The following is a 22,769-nucleotide window of genomic DNA, read 5'->3' as shown; positions in this document are numbered from 1 at the left end:
GACAAGACCCTGGCTATTTAAATGGGAGAGTGCAGCACCCAGCCTGAACCATCACAGCTTTCTGCCCAGAGGACACTGGTGAAGCCATCCAGCAGGGATCTGGAAGAGGGAGTTCCATGGCTTGGGGCTGAGTGCTCTCCCAAGCCCTTTCAGCTCTACTTTGTGTTTGTTGTATTGTTTTGCCCCTAATTTTGGCCTTGTGATCTGCTGAAGGGAAAAGGGTTAAGCTGCATTTTGTGTCTTCTTTGTTGATGAGAGTTTAAGCCAAGGAGGTCTTGCAGGCAGGTCTGGTGTTCTCTGATCACAGAATGCCAGAATAGTTTGGGTTGGGAGGGACCTTTGCAGGTCACCCAGGTCAACCCCACTGCCAAGGCAGGGTCACCTGGAACAGGTGGGTTTGGAATGGGTACAGAGGGGGGACATGACCTCCCTGGCAGCTGTTCCACTGCTCTGCCACCCTCCATGGAAAGGAGTTCTTCCTCAGGTTGGGGTGGAACTTCCTGTGTTTTAGTTTGTGGCTAAAACATGTTGTTGGGCACCATGGAAAAGTCTGGCACATCCTCTTGGCATCCCTTGGAGATATTTATATGTCTTAACGAGATCCCCTCTGAGTCTCCTGTCTCTAGAAGGGAGATGTTTGCACTGTGCCTGAGCAGCAGAGAAAACCACTAATGAAGGGACTCGACATACAGACTCCTCTTCCTTTCCCTACGTAGGTTCTGGGAAGAAAATTCTGAGGGGGCTGAGGATGGAGCTTGGAGCTTTCTGTGCTTGGGCACCAGTTCAAAGCCAGACTGGGCTGTTCCTGTTGGAAACCACCTGTTGTCAGCTGGAGGCTGCCGTGGCCCACCGGCAGTGCTGGCACATGTTACCTGCCATGGACATGGGTGGTCTGGCTCCTTCCTCTGTGCCTGGGCAGGCAGGGGCAGCCTGGGCTGTGCTGTCCCTCCTGAGCTTTGGGGCAGCTTTCCTGTTGAGGTTCTGTTCCTGTTGAGGAAGCTTTCCAGGGTTGAGGTTGGAGCCCCTCTGCTGGGAGGTGTGGGCTGAGCAGCCAGGTTTGTGTTGCAGAACAAGGGCAGCTCAGTTGCTGGATTTCCCCTGAGAGGTGAGAGCTCCAGTCAGAGTGGTGGTGAGGCTTTGGGAGGTGCAGAGGTGCAGGATGTGCTCTCCCCTCCCTCCTGCTGATGGTGACCTGCCCTCCATCCTCGTGCCTTCCACCCAAGAGCTGTGCTGTGGGTGACAAGGGCTGCCTGTCTGTCAGTGGCTGTGGGTGGACCTTTGAGCAGCCGAGGTGAGGAGCAGCATCCACAAAACTCTCTTGCATTGTTTATAGGATTGAGTCCAAAGTAAATTTCCTTTTTGCCTGTCTCTGTGCTCTCTTTTCTTGCTGACTTTTTTCCCCAGATCAATTCCCATATTAAACCTTATGTTCCCACCCTTTGTTCCTTGATAGCTGACTCTTAGACCCTTGGGTCTGTGCCTCTCTTCCAGCTGTTTTCCCAGGGCAAGATCCCTGTGGTTGGGGAAAAGGTCTGTGGAAATGTGGTTTGCATTTGCTCTTCCTGAGCTGGTGTTTATGCAGAGCTTGTGAAGGCCCTGTTGCTGGGTCACATTGGCTGCTCTGGGCCTGCAGCCCTTGGCACATCAGCCCTTCATTTATAACCCCAGAGAGATTATAAATGGCAGTGGGCTGTCAGACCTCTGGGTCTACCTGCTGTCCACCTGGTGTATTTTGATGGGCACATGGGTTAACTCATGGCTACCTAATGCTATTCCAGGGAAATGTAGGACCTGTGCATTCTGGATTAATTTCTCTCATAGGCTGGGATGGACAATTCCCTCTGTGTTTCAGTTCTCTGGTGCAAAATAGGGGTACAAGTGCTCCTCTCTCCCCTGCAAGCATTAGGAAGCATTAGGGATACATGAGCTCTCAAATTCTGCAGTAAAGCCAAATGAAAAGGGGTCTTCTATTCTTTTAACAGAAACTTTAAAACCACATTGGTGGTCACTCTACCTGATTTTTCTTTCCTTCACAACTCTGTCATCCTTATAGCTTTGTTAATATCTAAATATGATTTTTGATGTCAGCTGCTTGGTAGCTGTTCCCTGCCAGCCATGCAGTGATGTGATGAGCAGAGCATTAAGTTGCTCTCACATTAACTCATGTGTCTGCCCATGGTAAGTTCAGTCCTTGCAGCTCAAAAACCTCAGCAGAGCAGGTGTGTCAGTGGGGAACAGGCTGTGGCCCAATGTGACAATTTGCACATTGTACTGGTAGCAGGGGTTGTAATGACCTCAAGGAAAATCCAGGTTTACTTTTAATAATGACACTTGGTCCTGGTCACACTCATCCTGCACAGCCCAGAATCAGCTGGGTCAGTAACTGCTCAGCACACCTAAAATCAGGCAAAAGCACACATGGATCTCAGTGCTGGAAAAGATCCTGTGCAAGTTATCCCCAGCTTGAAGAAGAAGTGTTAAATACCCCTTTTTGCCTAGACCAGTAGGGCTGAAATCATGTTTACTTCTTTTTGTGTAATTATTGTAGAGAAAGGAGCCCAGCTGGAGGAGCAGTGTTTAGCAACACCTTGTAAATGGCCTGTCACTGTGTTACTAAAGCCTGCTGGGTGCCAGAGCTATTTGTGGGGATGGGTCACAGCAGGCTGGGTTACTGGGGGAGGGCAGCAGCTGGTTACTGGGAGAGGGCAGCAGCCTCTGCCTCTTGGCTGGCCCACCTTGGGTTTAGCTGGAGGCTTGCCTTGGCACTTGGCCAGCCCCTGTCTCTTCCCTGATCTTAACCCTTTGCAGGCAAAACACTTCTCCCTATGCTTTTCTCACTCCAGCCTTGGAAAGCTTTTATCCTTGGCACAGCTTTGTGCAGAAGGGGAGCATCCAGCATGCCTGCCTTGCACGGAGACTTGCTGCTTCTTGAGAACAGCCTGGACACCCAGGTGTTCATCCAGCCTTTCCCTGTGAGCTGAGCACCCAGGTGTTCATCCAGCCTTTCCCTGTGAGCTGAGCACCCAGGTGTTCATCCAGCCTTTCCCTGTGAGCTGAGCACCCAGGTGTTCATCCAGCCTTTCCCCATGGACTTTGCAGCCCATGCTGTGTCTGACCCATTCCTGAGCCCAAGGAGCATGGGCCTGCTCTGAATGAAGGGTTGAGCAATAAGGCTGCTTGGGAGGTAAGGCAGGATCTGATTTCTAACTTGTTTCCTCTCCTTTTGCTCTCAAAGGATGTTTTTTTTTTTTCCTCAGCAAAGTTGGGCTGGTTTTTGCTCTTGTTTTCGTGTGTGATTTCATGCACCCGCTTTGGGGGCTGAAGCATTTGGAGGTGGTTGTGGGTCACAGCATGTGCAGGGCTCCCTCCCATCACTGCACAGCTGCCAGTTTATCTGATCTTTTGTGTATGTAAACAACCCTTTTATGATATAACCTGAAAGCAACCAGCAGACATGTGTTGGCTCGTTCAAAGGGGAAAAAAACGGCTGACTTTGCAGGGCAGGGTGGTGCCAAGCTGTTCATACTCTGTTACTTTGGCCTTGGTTCAGCCAGTGAGCTGTTTATTTGGGTGTGCTGGCAATAAACTAACCCCAAACCATTGTGGTGCTGTGGAACACTAAATACTCTTCCTTTTACTTCTATATTGTGAAGCCTCCAAAGTTTCTTGTTTCCTCATTTGCAGAGTGAATCCTTACTTTGGATTTGCTTCCCTGGGATGTTTGCCATAGGTGCAGAGGCATTTAGCAGCCTGGCAGAGCCCTCTGTGCACTTGTGACACAGACATGTCAAACCTTTTACAGGCTGAGGCCACCATCAGGCAGGTGACAGCAGCTGGGAGGGATTTGTTTCCAAAGCTGTTCCTCTGAGGCAGATTGCTCATGCAGCACAAGCTGTCGCTGGGGCAGGTAACCAGAGGTGCAGCTGGAGTGGACTGTGGATGCTTTCCTGACAGCTTGGCCTCTGCCTTCCATTCTTGACACTGGTAGGTGCAGATTTCTCCTGGAAATAATGCTCTTTTGCCCCAGTGGACTGTGAATTCCTCTTGGGCTCGGCTCAGCAGACTTGATTTCACAATGTCTGGTTGGATCAAAATCATTTTCATGCTTTGCTCGGGGTTGACTAATGATCCCTGTGCTGGTGGAGCAGCCGTTACCCATTAGTGAGATGAACGAGTGAGTAGTTCTTCAAGCTGTTGACTTCTACCCAGAACAACAATAAAGGGGTTCTTGATGGGGTTTTTTTGTAGTTGTTATTTTGTTCCTTGCTGTTCCTAAAAATGCTATGAACCAAACTGGGAGGTACTTTCTCCTCATGGCATAAATATATTCAGTATACCCAGAGCTACAATAAAAGTTCAATATGAGGGAGGGGTGAGGATCTTGTGCTGAACAAGGACACTCTTTGTAGTATATATTTAAAACCCCACTGTGATGCAGTCCTTAATCAGGACTTGCAGGCTGTAATTAATAATCCTTGTTTCCTGCCTGACTTACTTAAGAGCCCATCAGTTTAGCCTGACTTTGACATGACATTATAAATGATCAAATTAATTTTTAGCCTAGTGAAGAATTTGCAGCAAGATGGAAACATTGCTTGTGCAACCAAGTGCTTCAAATGCCTCTTCCAAACTGTGCCACCTGGTAACTACAGAACTTGGAATTCCTAGATCTGTAAAGTAAGAATGATGGGATTTACCTGTGTTATAGATTGTGATCATGAATTGATGCCTAAATTTTTCCACCATCCCAGGTTGCTCCAAGCCCTGTCAAGCCTGGCCTTGGATGCTTCCAGAGATGGGGCAGCCACAGCTTCTCTAAGCACCCTGTGCCAGGGCCTCCCCAACCTTCCAGGGAAGAATTCCTTTCCAATATCTCGTCTGTCCCTGCCTCTGGCAGTGGAAGCCATCCCCCCTCATCCTGATGCTCCAGGCCTTGTCCCAGATCCCTCTCCAGCTCTCTGGGATCTCCTTTAGGCACTGGAAGGGGATCTAAGGTATCTCCAGAGCCTTTCCCTCTCCAGATGAACAACCCCAGCTCTCCCAGTCTGGTTCCAGAGCAGAGGGGCTCCAGCCCTTGGAGCATTTCTGTGGCTTCCTTGGGACTCACTCCAGCTCCGCATTCTTCTTCTGTGGGGTCCCAGAGTGGAGGCAGCTCTGCAGGTGGGGTCTCACCTGAGCAGGGCAGAGGGGCAGAATCCCCTTTTAATGAAACACCCAGGTTTGTACAATGGACCTGCAAGAAAGGACAGAGAAATATCTGGGGAATATTCAGTGCACAGCCATTCTTGGGAGCCCTGAGTTCATCCAGTGCTTGCTGAAGTTGCTTGAATATTCCAAGGATTTAATCTTATGCTTGTTTGAATATTCCAAGGATCGGCCCTGGTGAATTATGTGGTAGGTCTGGGGAATAGTCTCATCCTCAGAGGGATCTGGGATTTGGAACCAGCCTTTGCAGGTTGAGGAGCTGCTCAGTACATCAGCCAGTCCTCTGGGGAGCTTCCTGTCAGTGACTGTGGGTGATGGCAGCAACAGCCCCCACAGACACAGTACCTGGGGGGCTGTGAAGTCCTGGGGGGTCTTCCCTGGGACCAGACTTCCCTGTGCAGACCTGGATGGCACTTGTCTGGTGGAGATTGCTACAGCCTTGCAGCCCCAAGTGCTAGGGAGCAAACCAGCTTGGTGGGGAGCCAGCAAACTGCCTCAGCAGCTGCAGTGCTACAAGCAGGAGGCTTTGTGTTTTGAACACTTTGTTAGGGTCAGGAGCAGCCCTTGGCTCCGTATCCTGCAGGAACAAAAGTTCCCCCTGCTAGAGGCTTCCCTTTGAACCTTCTGCACTGGCAGATTGATCCTGCACCCTCTATATGGTCCCTAAAGAGAGCAGGGCTTGCTGAGATCCTGCTCTCATATCCATGTGGGCAAATCTCCATGACTTAATTTGCTTTGCTGCAACGGGCAGAAGCAGGGCCAGGTCTCAGGAACCTTGAGTTTACAATCTGATCATCCACACCCAGCATCTCTGGGGCTGTGCACACACACCCCTTTCTAGTGCTGTGGGCAGCCAAAAATTTGGGAGATCCTCTGTGGAAACAGCCAAGAAGGGCGGGGTACTCATTTTAAATTGAGGGTGACTTGAAAATTATTTTTCTGCATAGTGGAAAGTACAGTCATAAACTCCTTGTAGTATTAATCATAGATGTGTTTTAAGGGAAGATTGTTATCTCTTGGTCTGTGCTGTGTTAGCAGCTGAAAATCCCAGCCCTGGCTCTGCTAGGAGCTCTCCTGACACAGGGGAGAAGGCAGCTTTTGTTCTGGAGAAATAATAACACATAAAAAGAAATAAGAGGTGGTTATGGCCGATGGGGAACTGAAGTTCTGTTGAACAAACTGAAGGCTGCCCCTCAAAAAGGGCTGAGAAAGCAGAGAGAAGTTGGCCACACTTCTGTCCTGTAATGGATAGTTGGATGTGTCACTGCTCCAGCTGCTCTCCTGCACTCCAGCTCCTCAGGGATAATTGCCCACGCCCAGCACTTGAGCGTGTGGATGGGAGCATGGTGTGAGGGCTGTGCTGGGATGAAAAGAGCATCTTCCATTTGCATCCCTGAGCAGCCCTGTGTGTGCACAGACAGCGCTCGGCCTCCACCGGAGCAATCCCCAGGGTGTCTGGGCAGGCAGGGTGATAATGTAAAAAGAATGCAGGGAGGGTAAGGAGACAAAATCAGCATCCTGGGTAAAATCCTGCCCTGGTCCCCAGTGGCAGTTGGCTCCTCTGTGCACCATCTCTCCTCCCGCCCTCCCTGGGAAGGGCAGGCGCTGCCCGTACTTGTCATGCCAGTCACACACATGCTGGTGCACAGACTAACACCCTCCACAATAAATCTAAAAGATTAATTACTAGGGGAAAAAAAAATCCCACAACCCCACTTGCAGCATTTGAAATGCATCTCAGCCAGTGCTCTGCTCTGGTTATTCATGGGGAAAAGAAATCACCTCCTGAATCGAGCAATTGAGAATGCAAATATCCCAGCCTGGCTCAAAAGAGGAATCAAGCTCTGTACTGTCAAGCTGATTAGCATCCTGTTCCGTGGGGTACTGCCCTGAGCCCAGAGGGAAAATCTGGGGACAACTGGGCTTAATGCTTAGGGATGAGGTTTCTGAGTTTTGCCCAGAGAGAAATTACAGCCTTGCTACGCCCCATCTGATGACAGACCATAGAGATGTTTTCGTGTTCTCTTCACAGCGACTGCCCTTTCTCTGGTGAGATCTTTCAGCCTTTTGTTTCCTGTCACTGACCAGCTGTTTTTTGTGAGTTGAGTTTTTTTGTTGTTGTAAAACTGAAGCTTTCTACAGGCAGTGGAACAAAGATTTTCTTTTTTCTCTTGTGAGCAGGGAGGGAAAGTACATCGGAGCAGTTTCTCATGGGACTGGGACTTCTGCTTGCAAGAAGGATTTTACACTTTGTTTTGCCATTTTTTCCCCTTTCCCTGAAAGCAGTGTAGCTGTATCTTCCAGAAAGACTAGGAATTATATCTTCATCCCTTTCAGTGCATATCCCAGCAGTAGGGTGGGAAATACAGCATTTGGGAGTTGGAAATACTCAACAAGAAAGAAGCAAAATGAATCCCAGTCTGTTCCTTGTTGTTATGTCCCAATGAACATAAATCCTTTGTAGTGTTCCTTGTGGGCTGCTGCAGATGTCAGAGGGGAAAATAAAACAAGAGCTTCCCTATGAAGTGCTGTTCATCCCTTCTTAGCCCTGTGCAGGAACATGAGTGTGGCTGGAAATTGCATTGACAGTGACAAGCAGTTTGTGCATGGTCTTTATTCCCCCAAAAAGCTGCTGTGCATCCTTGTTTCCCAACTTGATTTTTCTGCCAGACTTCACTCTTCTTTCTCCCTTTGCCATCCCCTCCATTTTTCCAAGTTTGTCTGCAGCAATGTCCAGGAGACTTTGGAGCTGTTTTGACATGTGCTGGCAGGGTTGGGCCTCTTGGTGAGGACAGATCCCTGGATATTCCACGTGAGATGTTTCCCAGGCCTTGGGTTTTTCCTGACCCACCCTGACAGATCAGGCCTGGGATGGGTTTGCTGCCACTGCCCAAGTTGAGCCTCTCCCATTGGATTAAGGCTGCAGAACCAGAGCTGTCACTGCCATAAAATCTGTGTTTGAAATGGAATTTCCATTAAGCTCTCCCATTTCTCACAACCTGCTGCTGTATCTCCAAATAAAAAATTTGTGCTGGGGTGTTTAGACTGGATATCAGGGAAGGGTTCTTCCCCCAGAGGGTGCTGGGCACTGAACAGGTTCCCCAGGGAATGGGCACAGCCCTGAGGCTGCTGGAGCTCCAGGAGTGCTTGGACAACATTCTCAGACACAGGGTGGGAGTTTGGGATGTCTCTGTGCAGGGCCAGGAGTTGGAATTTGATCTTTGTGTGGTTCTGCAGATTAGACCACACCCTTTCAGAGTGGTGGCTGCTCTGCACATCCTTTACATAGAAATGCATGGGGTGTTCAGCATTGTCCTGCTCATTCCCTGCTGCAACAAGTCCCTTCTCTTAATGTTTCTTTGGTTGTTTTTTGGGAGAGCTGTTAATTGGAGGAGGGAGGCCAGATGTAGGCATCAAGTTGTGTTTTCATGTAAAAATTAAATTTTTGAAGATGTAAACATATGCACTGTTCATTGTAGGTCAGTTCAGCTGATTGTGGTGTAGCAACAATTTTTGGAATTTAAAGTGAATGTGGCTGTGGTCCAGGGGTTGCTCATGCTGGGACTTCTCTCCCAGTTTCATCTTAAAGTCAGTTCATGGGATCAATGAAAACAGCAGCAGCATGTCTTGGTGAAATCTGACATTTTCCCAGCATCTTCTGCACATCAGAGATTGGGCAACCATTGCCTGGGACAAATTTCTAGATTAACACAGTGGTAAAGGGGAGGGTGATGATTTCAGGTACGTCCTATCAGGGTTCATGACACCAGTGCTAACCATGTGGGAGTTACTCTTTCCACCCTGGATCTATTTTTGGTTTACTAGGTGTTACCTCTTTGATAACACCTTTGGGTTGCTCGTTTGCTTATGATGTTGTTTCAGTTTAATTACACTACATATGATGGTTGCCATCCCTCTGTTGCTCATGGAAGGGTAGCTGAGCCTGTGGGCCTCATGTACAGAGAAGTGGAATTTCCATGAGCTCTCCCATTGCTCACAACCTTCAACTACATCTCCAAAATGTGCTGGAAACATTCCCTCCAGTTCCCTGCCTGGTGAAGCTGCTTCTTTTTGAGTTACAGCCATCAGAAACTATAAGAAATCTCAGTGTTTCATGTTAGGGATAATGAGTTTGTAATTGAATTTGTCTCCTTTCCATTCCATTTTTGGTCTTACTAAAGAGGTTTCCCTTGTTTCTTCCCCAGAATGCCAGGACTGGTGGGCAGCAGGTTGCAGACAGAACACTTCTGCACTTCCTGCAAACTGCACAGTCTGTTCTGCTGTGAAAAGCCTTCACATAGTGACAGACTTCAGAGAGCTATCAGAAAAGCTCCAGAGGCATCAGCCTTTTCTAATCAAGGTAATGCAGGGATTTGTGAGGCTGGGTGATGAGTCCAAACTCTTGAACAGCACAAGCCCAAAACCCCTGCCCAGTATTTTCACCCATGACCTCAAACTGCTCATTCAGGACATGTCTAAGAAGACATTTCACCCCAGTGTAAAGATGTGGGAGGAGAGAGCTCCCTGCATTGTTCCTCTGACTAATGATCATTGCATTTGGACACTTAGCAGCCCACGTGGGTGTTGCTCTTGGATGTTTTCTAGTGGGAGGGAAATGGGAGCAGGGGGCAACCCTGTGGGCGCAGCTTTTATCTTTGTTTCATGTTCTTTAAGACAGGGCAGCATCTCTCCTATGAAGAACTGAAGCATTTTCAGTCCCAGGATCCAGAACTGGCAGAGGTTATAATAGAAGAAAATTCAGCTGAATTATGGAGCTGCCCATTTTTCTTTCCCTGGTGAGTCAGATGAAACATGTGATGGATGGACACATCCTTTCTGTAGGGTGCTCAGGCTCTGCCTGTGTGAACCACCAGTGCCTGCAAGTTGCAGTTTAAGTGGAGGGAAGGTGCACAGGAGTGGGTTACAGGCTGCTTCTGCTTGCTGGCACTGATTTGTTCTGCACTAAAAATGGAGAGGTGGTGCTTGGTCTCCAGCTATTGCTCCTCTTATATGATAAAGTTATCCCAGGGACTGCCTGGTCCTGTTCTTCAGGCTGTAAATCATCTTGGCTATAATCTGATCACCTGAGGCAACTGGTTCACATTTCTGTCACCTCTATCTGCTCAGTGGAAATCCTCCACCACGGGTGCTGGCTGAGAAGAGATGCTATGACTTCTGCAAACTCTGAGAAGTAATGGAAAGTCAAAGAATCCTGTAGTTTGTGTTTGGTCTTGTGCAGAAAATACAGCCAACTCTCATCCTGCCCCTGTTAACCAAAAGCTCTTTGCCAAAGCCTTTAATGTGAACAAGACATGTGAACAACTCAGGGCTCTCTGAGGTCTCAGAGTAAGCAGTGGTAGAGGGATGGTCAGGGTACAGAAGAATTAATCATGATTAATCATGTCAGTCCCCTAGACAGGAATGTAAAGATAAAAGCCCCACCTGGCCTTTTCCAGTTACATTTCCTGGCCTAGAGGATAGCCTTGGATCCCCCCTCCCTTGCCATGTGGGTTCAGTTATGGTTGTGTATGATGCCACCTCTCTGGATCTTTTGTAATTAATGGATCTGGTCAATTACTTGGATCTTTTTAAGGGAAAAGGGGAGGGAAATGAAGTTCAGGTACCCATAAGGATCTGTTTGCTCCCTCTTTACATGGTGCTGGAGCCCAGAGGAGAGTGGAAAGGAGCAGATTTAGAGGCTGAGGCTGAATTTTGGTCCTGATTCCCAGGGCTAGTCTGTCATGGTGTTTATTAAGCGTGAATGTTTGGCAAGACTTTTATCTGGAAAGTAGTTTTTAAATGTAAACATTATCATTGTATGATGATTCTTTAAAATGGGCTGGTTTGTTTAGGAACAAGTCTGTGAATAGATCCCGGATTCTCCAGGAATTTTTCCCTGCTTCCTCTTTGCTGTCCTTCCCCAAGACAGTGTCCCTGGAGAGCTGCTTCCTCATCCGCCGCCCAGATTTGGGGAATAAGGTGAGAAGTTAATTGCAAAGGCATTCTCTTCCTGTCCATGAGTTGTCTCCCAGCATATCTCAGTTTTTGTGGGATTTTCAGGGTATTTTTAGCTGATACAGTCCTGAAAAGGAGCTTTTGGGGTTGTCTCAGTTCCGTCCATCTCAAGGTGGTTGTGCCTCCCAGCACTTGTGTCTGTTTTGGGGCAGGACATCTCCCTTGGAGCTGGAGATGTCACAGAAACAGAGGGACTTTAAGGATCATCTTCTTCCAACATCCCTTGCCTGCTCTGTTCATGTGTCTGGCCTTGCTCTATAGCTGGGTGAGGTCTTTCTGTGCACAGTTGGGCAGAATTGTTTTAAGAGCTGCATTTTAGGAGCTGTTCCTGGCAGTGAGACTCACTCATTCTGGGACACTTCAGGCTTCTGGCCTGATCTCCTCTGTGTTTTCCTGAGTTGTGGGGATGTGCAGGCCCTGCCTTGCCTTGGAGGAGAGGAGAACCCTTGCATGCAGCTGACCTCAGCTAAGATTCTGTACTCCACTGGTAAATGGTGGAGCAGCAAACATGTCATTTGCTGTGTCTCACCTGCCTGCAGGGCAGTGACTGTCCCTGCTTTGGGCAGACAGAGCCAAGGAAAGCTGGCCAGGCTTTTGAAATCCTCTTCTCCTGTCCTAGAGCTACAGCCTGCACAGCCTCTTTGCTGTTGGGAGTGGGCAGCTCACCCTGACTGTTGCACCTCTGGACACGTGCAGAGGACACTGTGAGGTGTTCAAGGTGGAGCTGGAAGCTGGGGATTTGGGTGAGTACCAGAGCTGTGGCTTGCAGGGACTGGGAGTGGAATCAGGAGGCTGCTTCCAGCTGGGTCTTTTCTGTCTGACACCTGGGATGGTGGTTTGTGCCATTGTCACCTCCAGACTGGTGTGTGCCTGCTTGTCACAGCACAGGGAGTGATCCTCCTGGACTGGGAGCTTGTGGCCTGGAACTCCAACACTGGAGATGCTCAAAGCTGAGCAGTGTGGGTACACAATGGGTATTACAAACACAGTGCCCACTGAGGGAATTGTCTTTCCAAAGAACTCCAGCATGACCCCATCCCTTTGTGGGGAATGGGAGCACTCATTAAGGATGGGCTCATCTAACAGAGCCTCTCCATTGCCTCTTCCCAAGGTTATGCCAACACAGATCACTGGACAATGAGCTTCATGGCCAGAGGGACAGAGCCAGCTGTGATTTGTGATGGAGCTGCCAGCTAAGGATGCTGGGGTGGGAAAACAGAGCTGTTCCCAGGACAGGAAGACTTTCAGCTTTGAAGCCAAGGCAACGTCTTGAGAGGAGCGAGCTGGGGCAACTGGGGCAGGCAGCTTTGCCACCCTGCATGTTTACAGTGTTTAAAAAGGACTATTTTCCTGACCCTTGAGGTAATCCTTTGCCTTTCCTCAAATGTATTTTGGGAGAAGCTCAAGCTATTTATGACCCTCCCTGTCCCCTCAGGTAAGCCCTGAGTTTGCAGCAAAGGGTTTTTTTTCCAGGAGCAGCAGATGGATTTCTCAGGATGAGATTCACCTTATGTTCTGTTTGGATTATGGCACTTCTGAAACTTCCTGGGGGGTTTGGGAGTGGATGGGGTGTGTGACATTTCTGTGTACATTCCTCCTGAGGAGGAAGCTTTGAGCCTGTGTAGTCAGGCCAGTTCTATAAAGGGAATGAATTGGTGATGTGTCCCAGCTCTCCCTCACGTCCGCAGCTGTGTGAGCCCTGCAGAGCTGACCTTGGCTCCTGCTCCCAGGCTGGGGAGAGCCTTGAGCTTGAGGGCAGAAACTCTCACCCACTGCGACCTTCTTGTACCAAAAGAATCCCTTCTGTTGTGATCACCCTTCTGCAGCTCTCTGTCAGCAGGTTGTGAGTGAGTCAAATGGTAATTGTGCTTTTCTTCACCTCCACTTCCTTTCCTGCAAAAACACTGACACGCATCTTAGAGGTGCTGGCAATGCAGGAGTTCTGGATGGAGCTGGGGCTGGGAGAGAGCAGCTCTGTCCAGCTTTCACCTCAGACACCAAGGGCTGCACAGCCATTCTCAGCTGCTCCTTGTTTTTGGAGGCACTGCCTGCGTTCCCAGCCCACGGTACCTCTGGGAGCACCTGAAACCTCCCTCTTCCCTGGCATACTTTTGCATTGACTCCTTCCAGACCTGGAACTCTGTCTTCAGAATGAACGTTGGTTTTTCCTGGGTCCTTTCCAAGCTGCCTTTGCGTGTTTCCTGCTGCTGGAGCAGTGCTGTCTCCAGTGCCCTGAGAGAGGCTCGGGTTCGGGGTTTGCAGACTGCGGATGCTCCGGTCCCTTCCAAGTCTGATCCTTTGGGTCTGATCCCACTGCTGAAGATCATTTACAGATGTGTCAGGCTGAACTCATAGGCCAGGGCTGGAGTTCAGGACATACTCTCACACTTGTTAATATGGAGTTGGGAGGGGTTTTGGTTGACAGCGAGTTAACTCTGTTCTCAGGAGCAAGAGCCTTTTTCTCTGTAAATATTTTAGGTACATGTAAAATGACAGATTGGGAAAATGTCTGTCCAGCCTTTGTTTTTGAGGAGAATGGGAGCAAACATTGTGCTAATCTGATTAGGATCTGACAAAAGCTGCCAAGTGGGATGACCACTTCTGGCTCCTGTACAAGAATAAGGCAGAGGACAGTTCCTGCTCCAAAGAATTTAGTCTGAGGCCTTGACACTACAAACATTTCTATGCATAACCCCTGTTTTTCTCCTGTCAAAACAATGAGAACAAGCCCAGCACCTGTGTCAGTCTGTGCATGGCCCTTGGTGCTGGACACACACCAGATCTAGTAGAGCCAAAAGGGGAGAGTCTGACTCTCTCAGGATAGAAAAGGACTAATATCATTTGTTACCAAGTATTAAAGGGAATTGGACTAATAGAACTTCCATTAGTGTTCTCACTGCTTGGAATGTATTTCACACTCATGACACTACATTCAATCTTGTACATGCCAAGACACACACACACCACCTCTCTCCCTCCTCTTAAAGCCTGGGTCTTAGTTAATGGAAATTTGGGAGTTCAGTGACGGCAGAATTAGGGCCTCATTAGTGACTGTTGCTATTTACACTTTGGCAGCTTCTCAAATCAAATTCAAAGGCTGACCAGGTTACTTCACCTCTTACTGCTTTTGTATCTGACCCCTTTTTGTAAAGCACTTGCTCAAAGATGCTGCTGGAGCCATTCTTGCTGAGATTGGGTGACACTGTCACTGCTAAGTGTCCTTGACTGTAACTTGTAAAAGAGCTGCGGAGACAATTCCCAAGTGTCTGAAATGCCTGGATTTTGAGAGTCACACTTAAGCCATTGTGGCTGTCTGGCTCTTTCAGGAAGAAGCAGAGAAAATGGATCTATTTACAGTTGCTGTTTGGACTGGGGGGAGGAGGGGGAGGAGGGGGCAGGTTTGTGCCTGTTTAGCAGAAATGTTCTCACGTAGTGCTTCTCCCTTCCTCGAAGAGTTGCAGTCTTCCTCGAAGAGTTGCAGCTGGTTGGACAGGAGCTGGTGAGTCTGGCCTGTTTGCAGAGCAGCCTTCCAAGTGCACTTTATGGGCTCTGCATAAGTTTCCAGCTCTGTCTCAGCAATACATTGCTTATGTCCCAGCCCCGCTCCCTTCGGAGCTTACATCATTTGTTTTTAAGCTCTCCTGTATATTTTCTCTTCCTCTTCCAAAGGCTGTAAGGAATTAGCTGCTAAACTAAAACAGGAGGACAGTTCTCCTGCTGATAAAGAGTCAATTTTGGCCGAAGTGCCGAGGCCCAGTCGGCAGCACAGCTTCCAGAGCAGCTTCTGTCTCCAGCTGCCAGAGGAGTGGTGCTCACACCTTCCACATCCCAGGGCAGGCAAGGAGCCACGGTGGGAAACCTGGAGGTGAGGCCACAATGGCAGAACTGGGGGAGGTTTTGATACCTTTTCTGCAATTTAGCCCTGGTTGTCTTCCACATGCAGAGCTCCAGCTTCACAGAGTCCCTGGAAAAGGCTGCAGGACTTCCCTAGAGAGGCTGGTGGTCCTAGTGGCCTGCTGAGATGGAACAGGGCTGTTCCTGCAGCTATTGAGGTTTCACAGCATGATCACATGAGTCCCAGAGGGGGTGTCCCACCATGGTCTCCCTCACCTCAGCTCCCCTTTTGCACTCTCTGTGCTGCTTTGGACAATCTCCCACTCCCCCTGTGCCCAGCTCACACAAGTTCCCAGTTAACACATTTTAAAATCCCTTTGTGTGCTTCAGAGCCCATTGCCTGTGAGCTGGGAGATGGATTCCTCCTCACCCCACATCCCAAAGGCTGCAAAGCTGCTCTGAAATCACACCAGAAATCGGTACTACCCACGTGCCCAGAGGAGCAGGCACCTCTGCACTTGCCAGGCTGGAAAGATGGGCTGTCCCCATCAGCTGGGCAGGAGGATCGTGGTTTAAAGCTGCTCCCCAAAGCAGGGGTCACTGACCAGTGCTGTCAGTCAGTCCTGAACTCAGGGTAACTGAAAGGAGGAGAAAGGATTATTGTGATTTACTTCAGTACCAGGAAATCAGCGGCCCCCACGGGAGCCAACCTGGCAGTTTCTATTGATTCCTATTTTTGCTTTCTTTGTTCCTTTTCATTTTTTTCCCTGCCCACTGTTATTGCACACATTGATTCCCCTGAGGGATCTCTTTGCAAGGCCCTGGAGAGCTTTGAGTCAGATTCCCCATGAGTCTCCAGACTGCAGCTTCTCCCACCAGGCCTCTTTTGGCAATGTTCTGGAGGAGAAGCTGGTTTGTCTGGGCTGGATCAAAGCACCTCCCTTCCTTCATGGCCTCCTGGGCTCCAGCAGCAGGAGGAGGAGGAGGAGGTGGGGAGCTGGAGAGCATCTCATGGTAGAGATGTGAGCTCTATAAACACCAGTGTCTCAGAAAAGGGGATCCTTCTGCCTTGAAGCCCTCTTGTTCCCTCCCTTCAGGAGGGAAGTTTCCACACACCCCAATCCCAGGTCCTCGTTCAGCCCCGTGGTCCCCAGGAGAATTGAACATTTCCTGGGTGAGGCCATTTTGATGGGTGCATAAAGAGTTTTTGCTTCCTGCAAACCAAACTTTCTCCTCTTGGTAAATTTTATAGGTAGAACTCGATATCCTCCTCTTCAGGAGCCTCCTCCTTGTAAAGGGCAGATTTAGTGTCCTGCTGAGTTAGACAAGGGAGATGCTGGACTTCCCTTTGCTTTGGAGAGTCAAACAAATGGCAGGTGATTTATTTTTAGCATTATCTCCTTGTCTTGGGGAGGGGAGCCACATTCTAAAGGCTCAGAGGTGCTGGGAAGTAAAGCTATATATGCATAAAGACTGTTTCAATGCTGAACACTAAACTTAGTGATGGATTTAAAAAAAAAAAGAATGTGAATATGCACTTAATGCAGAATTTTATGGATGGTCCTAATTTAATATATTGCAAACTTTGTAAATACTTGGGAAAAGCCTGTAAAGTATGTAAATAAATGAGATTTGTATGTAAGAAGAATAAAAAAGTTTTTAATTTTTGCTATTAAATACAAGTGTTAATGACCCTTTTCCCTCTTCCTGATTTTTATTTTCATGTTGCATGTCAGCTATTCAGGGGTTATTTAACTTTTTTTGGTACACTTTTTCTAAGGGAAGTGTAATTTTAAATGAAAAGTCAGAACACTTTTGTTAGGGAAACGTCATAAGAAACACTTTGTGAAAAAGGACCAGTTTTGTGAAATGTTCTGTGGGTTTTAGCCTGATTTTCTGAACAAAGTTGATGCAACAGCTCTGCCTGTCCCTCCTTTCTTTTCTTCCCAGCAACAATCTCCATCTTTCCTTCACAATCCAGTTGATTGTAGCCAAACTTTGAGGCGTGGAAGACGATAAACTCCTCCAGAGCTCATAAATCCAGGCGAGTAGGGAGAAAAGAGAGAGATCCTGTTACTCCCACAGCAGTGCAGGAGCCTGTTAGACACCGGCCAGCCCCACTGGAGACCCTCGAGATGTGAGTCAGTAGAAACCCAGGCTTGGTCACTTCTGTGCTGCAGAGTGGGGCCTCTCTGGAGCCAGCAGGCTGGAGCAGAGCCTGTCAGGTGCTGGTGTGTGGCTCCTGTCCCTGTCCCCATGCAGTGGCTGCTGCTCTCTGGGGTGGGACATGGGCTGTTCCTTGAGTGAGCAGAGGGAAAGCTGCATTGCACATACCCTGTCCCTGCAGAGCCATGGTTTGGTTATTCCAGCCAGCCCTGAGGGCAGCCACAGACTCCCAGCTCTCCTGTTTGGGGCCATCTCAGCTCTGTACCCTGTTCTTCCTCTCCTGCTCCCCCTGTCCTGATGGTTCAGGGAAGAGGCATCAGCCCTCGGCTTGCCCCTGTTGCCAGCAGGCTGGGCAGCCCAGGGGGCTGCTCCTCAGCTGCCAAATGCTGTTCCCCCATCACAGACCCGGGGCTGCCCGAGGTGGGCTCTGGCTCTGTCTGGAGAGTTGCTGTGCTGCAAACTGCTCTCAGTAATTGCATCTTGCTCCTTTGTTTCTAACGCATTTCTAACCCTGCATTCCAGGGATAGGTGAGGACCTCTGTGAAAACAGGGCTTTGTCAATTGCTGTGGGATTCTTGTTACAGATTTGGGTGACACTGTGGTGGGTATTTACTACAGGGCACCTGTGAGGAGGAGGAAGCTGATGAGGTTTTCTCTGGGCAGCTGGAAGTAGCCTCATGCTCAGAGGTCCTGATTCTCCTGGGGAGCTTCAACCATCCTGATATTTTTTGGAGAGATAACACAGCCCTGCACAGGCTGGAAGTCCAGGAAGTTCCTGCAGGTCATTGAAAATAACTTTTTGATACAAGTGGTGGAGGAGCCAAGGAGGAGAGGTGTGTTTCTGTTTTGTACTGCCAAACCAGGAGGGACTGGTTGAAGATGGGTAGGTTGGGGAAAGGCTTTCCTGTGGTGACCCATGTTATGGTGAGACTCAGGATCCTGTGTGGGAAGAAAAGCAGCAGCAGGGCTAGAACCCTGATTTCCCACAGAGCAAATTCAACCTTTCCAAAGACCTACTTAGAGGAATCCCATGGAATAGGGCTCTAGAAGGGAAGGGGGCCCAAGAAAGCTGGTCAATATTCAAGCATCCAAACTCAAGACCAGTGTATCCCCATGATCCAGAGATCAAGCAAAGGGGGCAGGAGATCTGCATGGAAGAGCAGGGAGATTCTAACAGTTCTCAAATGGAAGAAAGAAATTTATGGGATGTTGAAAAAGGGACAGGCAGATGAGAGATCTATAGGGACATATTTGGGGTATGCAGGGATGCAACAAGGAAGGCTACAGACCACTTGGAATTGAGTCTGGCAAGGGGTATCAAGAACAACAAGAGGGGCCTCTCCAAGTGCATCAGCAGCAAAAGGAAGGTTAGGGAAAATGTGGGGCTGCTGCTGAATCCACTGGATGTCCTGGGCATGGAAGACACAGAGAAGGTGAAAATACTCAACACCTTCTTTGCCTCAGTCTTTACTGCTGAGAGCAGCCCTCAGCAGTCACAGATGTGTAAAGTAAGATATGATGGATGGAGAAAGGAAAACTTCCCCTTGGTCACAGAAAGTTGAGAGAGATCAGCCAGGCAGACTTAACACCCATAAATCCATGGTGGGATGCACCCACAGGTGCTGAGGGAACTGGCAGAAGTTGTTGTTTAGCCACTCTTCATCATCTTTTAAAAACCCTGGAGAATGAGAAAGGTTCCCAATGATTGGAGATAAGCCAGTGTTAAGTCCTGTCTTCAGAAAGGGCAAGAAGGAGGATCTGGGAAACTCCCAGCCAGTCAGCCTCACCTTCATCCCTGGAAACATGATGGAACAGCTCATTCTGAAGATCATCACCAAGCACCTGAAACTAAAGGAAGTTATTGGGAGTGGTCAGCATGGATTCACCCAGAGGAAATCCTGCTTGACCACTCAGATGCCCTCTATGATGGCATGGCAGGATGGGTTGATGAGAGGAGAGCAGTGGGTGATGTCTGCCTTGACTTCAACAAGGTTTTTTGACACTGTTCTGTAACATCCCCATGGATAAGCTCAGGAAATATGAATTGGATGAATGGACAGTGAGGTGGATCAAGAGCTGGCTCAGTGGCTGAGCTCAGAGGGTTGTGGGCAGAGCAGAATCCCTGGGGGCCTGTAGTCAATGGCCTTCCCCAGGGATCAGTACTAGGTCCAGTCTTATCCAATTTGTTTATCAACAGCCTGGATGAAGGGATGGAATGGACCCTGAGCAGGTTTGGTGATGGTACAGAACTGGGGGAGTGGCTGATCCACCTGAAGGCTGGGCTGCCATTTAGAGGGACCTGGACAGGCTGCAGAGTTGGATGGAGAGAAACCTAATGAGGTTCAACAGGAGCAAGTGCAGGTCCTGCACCTGGGGAGGGATGACCCCAGGTACCAGCACAGGCTGGGGGTGACCTACTGGAGAGCAGCTCTGCAGAGAAGGACCAGGGGGTCCATGAGTTGACCATGAGCCAGCAGTGTGCCCTGGGGCCAGGAGGGACAATGGGATCCTGGGGAGCATTGGGAAGAGTGTGGTGAGCAGGTCAGGGAGGTGATCCTTACACTCTGCCCTGCCCTGGAGAGGCCATACCTGTGTTCAGTTCTGAACTCCAAGTTCAAGAAAGACAGGAGTTACTGGAGAGAGTCCAATGGAGGCCATAAAGATTAAGGGACTAGAGCATCCCTCTGATGAGGAGAGACTGCTGGATCTGGGCCTGGTTAGTCTGGAGAAGAGAAGACTGAGGGGGGATCTCATCAATCCATATAAATATATCCAGGAGGTGTCAGAGGATGCTGTCAGACTCTTTAGTGCTGCCCAGCAACAGGACAAGGAGCAATGGCCATAAGCTCAAAACACAAGTTCCACCTCAAGACAAGAAAAAAATTCAGTCCATGGAGAGTGGCAGAGCACTGGAACAGGTACTCAGGGAGTTATGGAGTCTCTCACTCTGGAGATATCCCAAACCCACCAGGATATGTTCCTGTATCACCTGGATCTTGCAGGTGATCTTGCAGAGGGGTTGGACTGGATGATTTCCAGAGAGCCTTTCCAACCTCAGCTATTCTGTGATTGAGAAAAAAGACAGGAGGTAAACAAGGGGACCCATAACAGAGGGCTCAGGGGATGGCTGAGGTTTGGAGCAGCAGAGGCTTGGATGAAGAATGCCAATCCAGGGATTGGGATTCAGGCATGGAGAGTGACCCTGCGTGTTCGTTGGCACCAGCCCCAGTGCAGCCTCTCCATCAAGGCTGATATGTGACACGGGTGTGTCCCACGTAGCTCCAAAACTCTAATAAATACATTTCCTCCCCAATCTTCAAGCCGTTGGGTGTTCCTGGCTCTTGGGAGGTGCTTTAAATCTGACTGCCAGAGCTGTGAGCTGCTGAGAGCAGAAGCTGCCTGCACGATGCTGAGCTCAGGTCTTCTTCCCATTCTCCTGGTGCTCTCAGTGCTGGAGCTGAGCTGGTGCCTGAGTGATGAAGAGAAGATCATCATCTTGGATGAGCATAATAAATATCGCTCCCAGGTGTCTCCTCCTGCCAAGGCTATGATGAAGATGGTGAGTGGCTTTTATTACAGAGGAATATTGGGGTGTTTGTGTGGTCCAAGGCTGGATCTTAATGCAAGGAGGGATCAGGGAGTTCCTTAGGGGAGGCAGAGCAATTCTCATGTAGGGTTACAAGTAGGTGTTAATGGAGGGGTTCCTTAAACTGCCTCTAAAGAGAAGAGTTTCCTTCACCTTTGGAGTTGTCTTTGATCATTTTCTGGAAGTTCCTGAGCATGATGTGAATCCCCAGATGCTCTTCCGTGAGAGTGATGCAGCTGTCACTCACGAGTGCCTGCTGGAGCTCTCTGTGATGGCAGGAAGGGCAGGTGAGACCGTGCCATGAGCAGGTGCCATGACCTGGAGACTTTGGCATGGTCATTGCCAAGAGGTGACGGGGAAATCCTGCTGTGTGGGACATCACACAGTGCTCTGTATTTTCAACAACTTCAAACATGTTGGTCAAGTCTCTCAGTTATTTGGGCCTATCATGCTCCTACTCCTCCCCATGCCTTGTGCAGAGCTGCTTTGGATGTGAGGCATCCCCTATTCTGCTTGAGGAAATCAAATCAGGTCTCACATCGCATGTGGCTGCAGCGGGAGCAAAACCGAGCTCTAGAGCTGGTGCTTTTTGTCTTTCTCAGACTCTTGATTTGTTTAGAACTTGGCTATGAAGTTTTATCTTGCACTACATGTGATTTTTCCTCATTGTTTGCAAATTATGGGGAGGAGGAGGACAACTGTTTATCCTGGAAATCTGGAGCCCTTTCCTTCTTGGGTCACAGTGTGCTTGGAGGACACCTCCCTGCCTGGCCCAGAAGCTGCCCAGAATCAGTAAAGCCTTTGTGGGCTGGTAAATGGGAGTTTAACAACCAAACAAAGCCAAAAATTCAGGAGGAGGAGACCTAACCAGTGACTGCAGAATCAAAGGGGACAGAGCCAGAACCCTCAGCACTGTGATGGTTTTTCCACCCTGAGTTGAGGATGCTCCATGATGGTGTTAGATGAGTTAGGAGAGGTTGTGAGAGTCGTGCTGGTGCCCTGACCTTCTCCTGTTTAACCCATAAACCAAGGCTTGTGCTGGGACTGACCATGGAGCTCCCCTCTCCTGAGGACTGTGCTGGGTAGGGGTTTGAATTTTCCTCATGCATGGGGAAACTTTGGCCAGACAGTGGAGGGGTCCTTGGTAAGTGTCTTGTTCTTGTTGGAGAGCCCACTGTCCCTCCCTGTGTGCTGACTCTGAGCTCCTTTCAGACCTGGGACACCGACCTGGAGGTTGATGCTCAAATGCAAGCAGAGAAGTGCAAGTGGGGCCAGAACGGGGGCCCAGGCAGGTTTAACCTCTTTGCTACAGCTTCAACCCTGGATGTAAAATTGGCCATTGAAGAATGGAACAGGGAGAGGAAATTCTACAGCTTGACAACATCCAAGTGTGCCCCCATGCAGTCGTGTGACAACTATGTCCAGGTATCAGCTGCTGGGGTGGAAGGGCTGTTGGGACCACTGCCCCAGCTCCTCTCAAAATCTTTGCAAAAGAACAGGGAACCAGGTAGGATTCACAACGATGGAGGCAGGCCTGGGCAAGGTGTCAGTCATGAGTGGCCTTTTGGAGAAGAACTATTTTGAGACAAGCTCTGCAGCCCTTTTTTTGGCTGCTCAGCAGTGCCAGCTCAGTGCCAGCTTGTCTTGGGTAGAAGGATGAGGTCTGAATGTTTCTTCACAGCTTGGGTGGGAGCAAGGAGAAGTGATGCTGGTGGTAAGTGGATGGATGGATGGATGGATGGATGGATGGATGGATGGATGGATGGATGGATGGATGGATGGATGGATGGATGGATGGTTCCAAGACCAAAGCAGAGGTGGTGATGCTCTGCCTGGGTAGACTATATGGTAGGAAAGCTGTGGCACTGCAATATATGACCTTGGGAAGGTGGTTCAGACAGAGGCAAGGGGGAAGATCCTGAATGCCAAAGCAACATGGGGATGAGGATCTGGGGCACATGCT

At 49.2% G+C, this 22,769-nt stretch overlaps 1 protein-coding gene across 3 annotated transcripts in view; it reads left to right on the top strand.

Moving 5' to 3' along the window:
• Positions 1–22,769, top strand: part of C25H6orf89 (chromosome 25 C6orf89 homolog) — a 32,571-nt gene that overhangs the window by 7,332 nt on the left and 2,470 nt on the right. The window contains exons 4-12 of one of the 3 annotated variants that reach the window (XR_009489448.1): positions 9,411–9,565; positions 9,880–10,001; positions 11,058–11,184; positions 11,840–11,963; positions 12,332–16,430; positions 17,005–17,191; positions 17,839–18,053; positions 20,542–20,779; positions 22,019–22,231. Coding sequence is in view for 1 of the 3 variants with exons in the window: in XM_059867914.1 (XP_059723897.1) it covers positions 9,411–9,565; positions 9,880–10,001; positions 11,058–11,184; positions 11,840–11,963; positions 12,332–12,417 (614 nt within the window). In the remaining 2 variants the exon portion in view is untranslated. Of the gene's footprint in view, positions 1–9,410; positions 9,566–9,879; positions 10,002–11,057; positions 11,185–11,839; positions 11,964–12,331; positions 16,752–17,004; positions 17,192–17,838; positions 18,054–20,541; positions 20,780–22,018; positions 22,232–22,769 lie in introns of those variants that run through there. The other 2 variants (XR_009489449.1, XM_059867914.1) reach the window with 2 other exon arrangements.

This window comes from Haemorhous mexicanus, chromosome 25, assembly GCF_027477595.1.
Source record: "Haemorhous mexicanus isolate bHaeMex1 chromosome 25, bHaeMex1.pri, whole genome shotgun sequence".
NCBI classification, from domain to species: domain Eukaryota; kingdom Metazoa; phylum Chordata; class Aves; order Passeriformes; family Fringillidae; genus Haemorhous; species Haemorhous mexicanus.
This window is presented reverse-complemented; position numbering and strand designations above follow the sequence as displayed.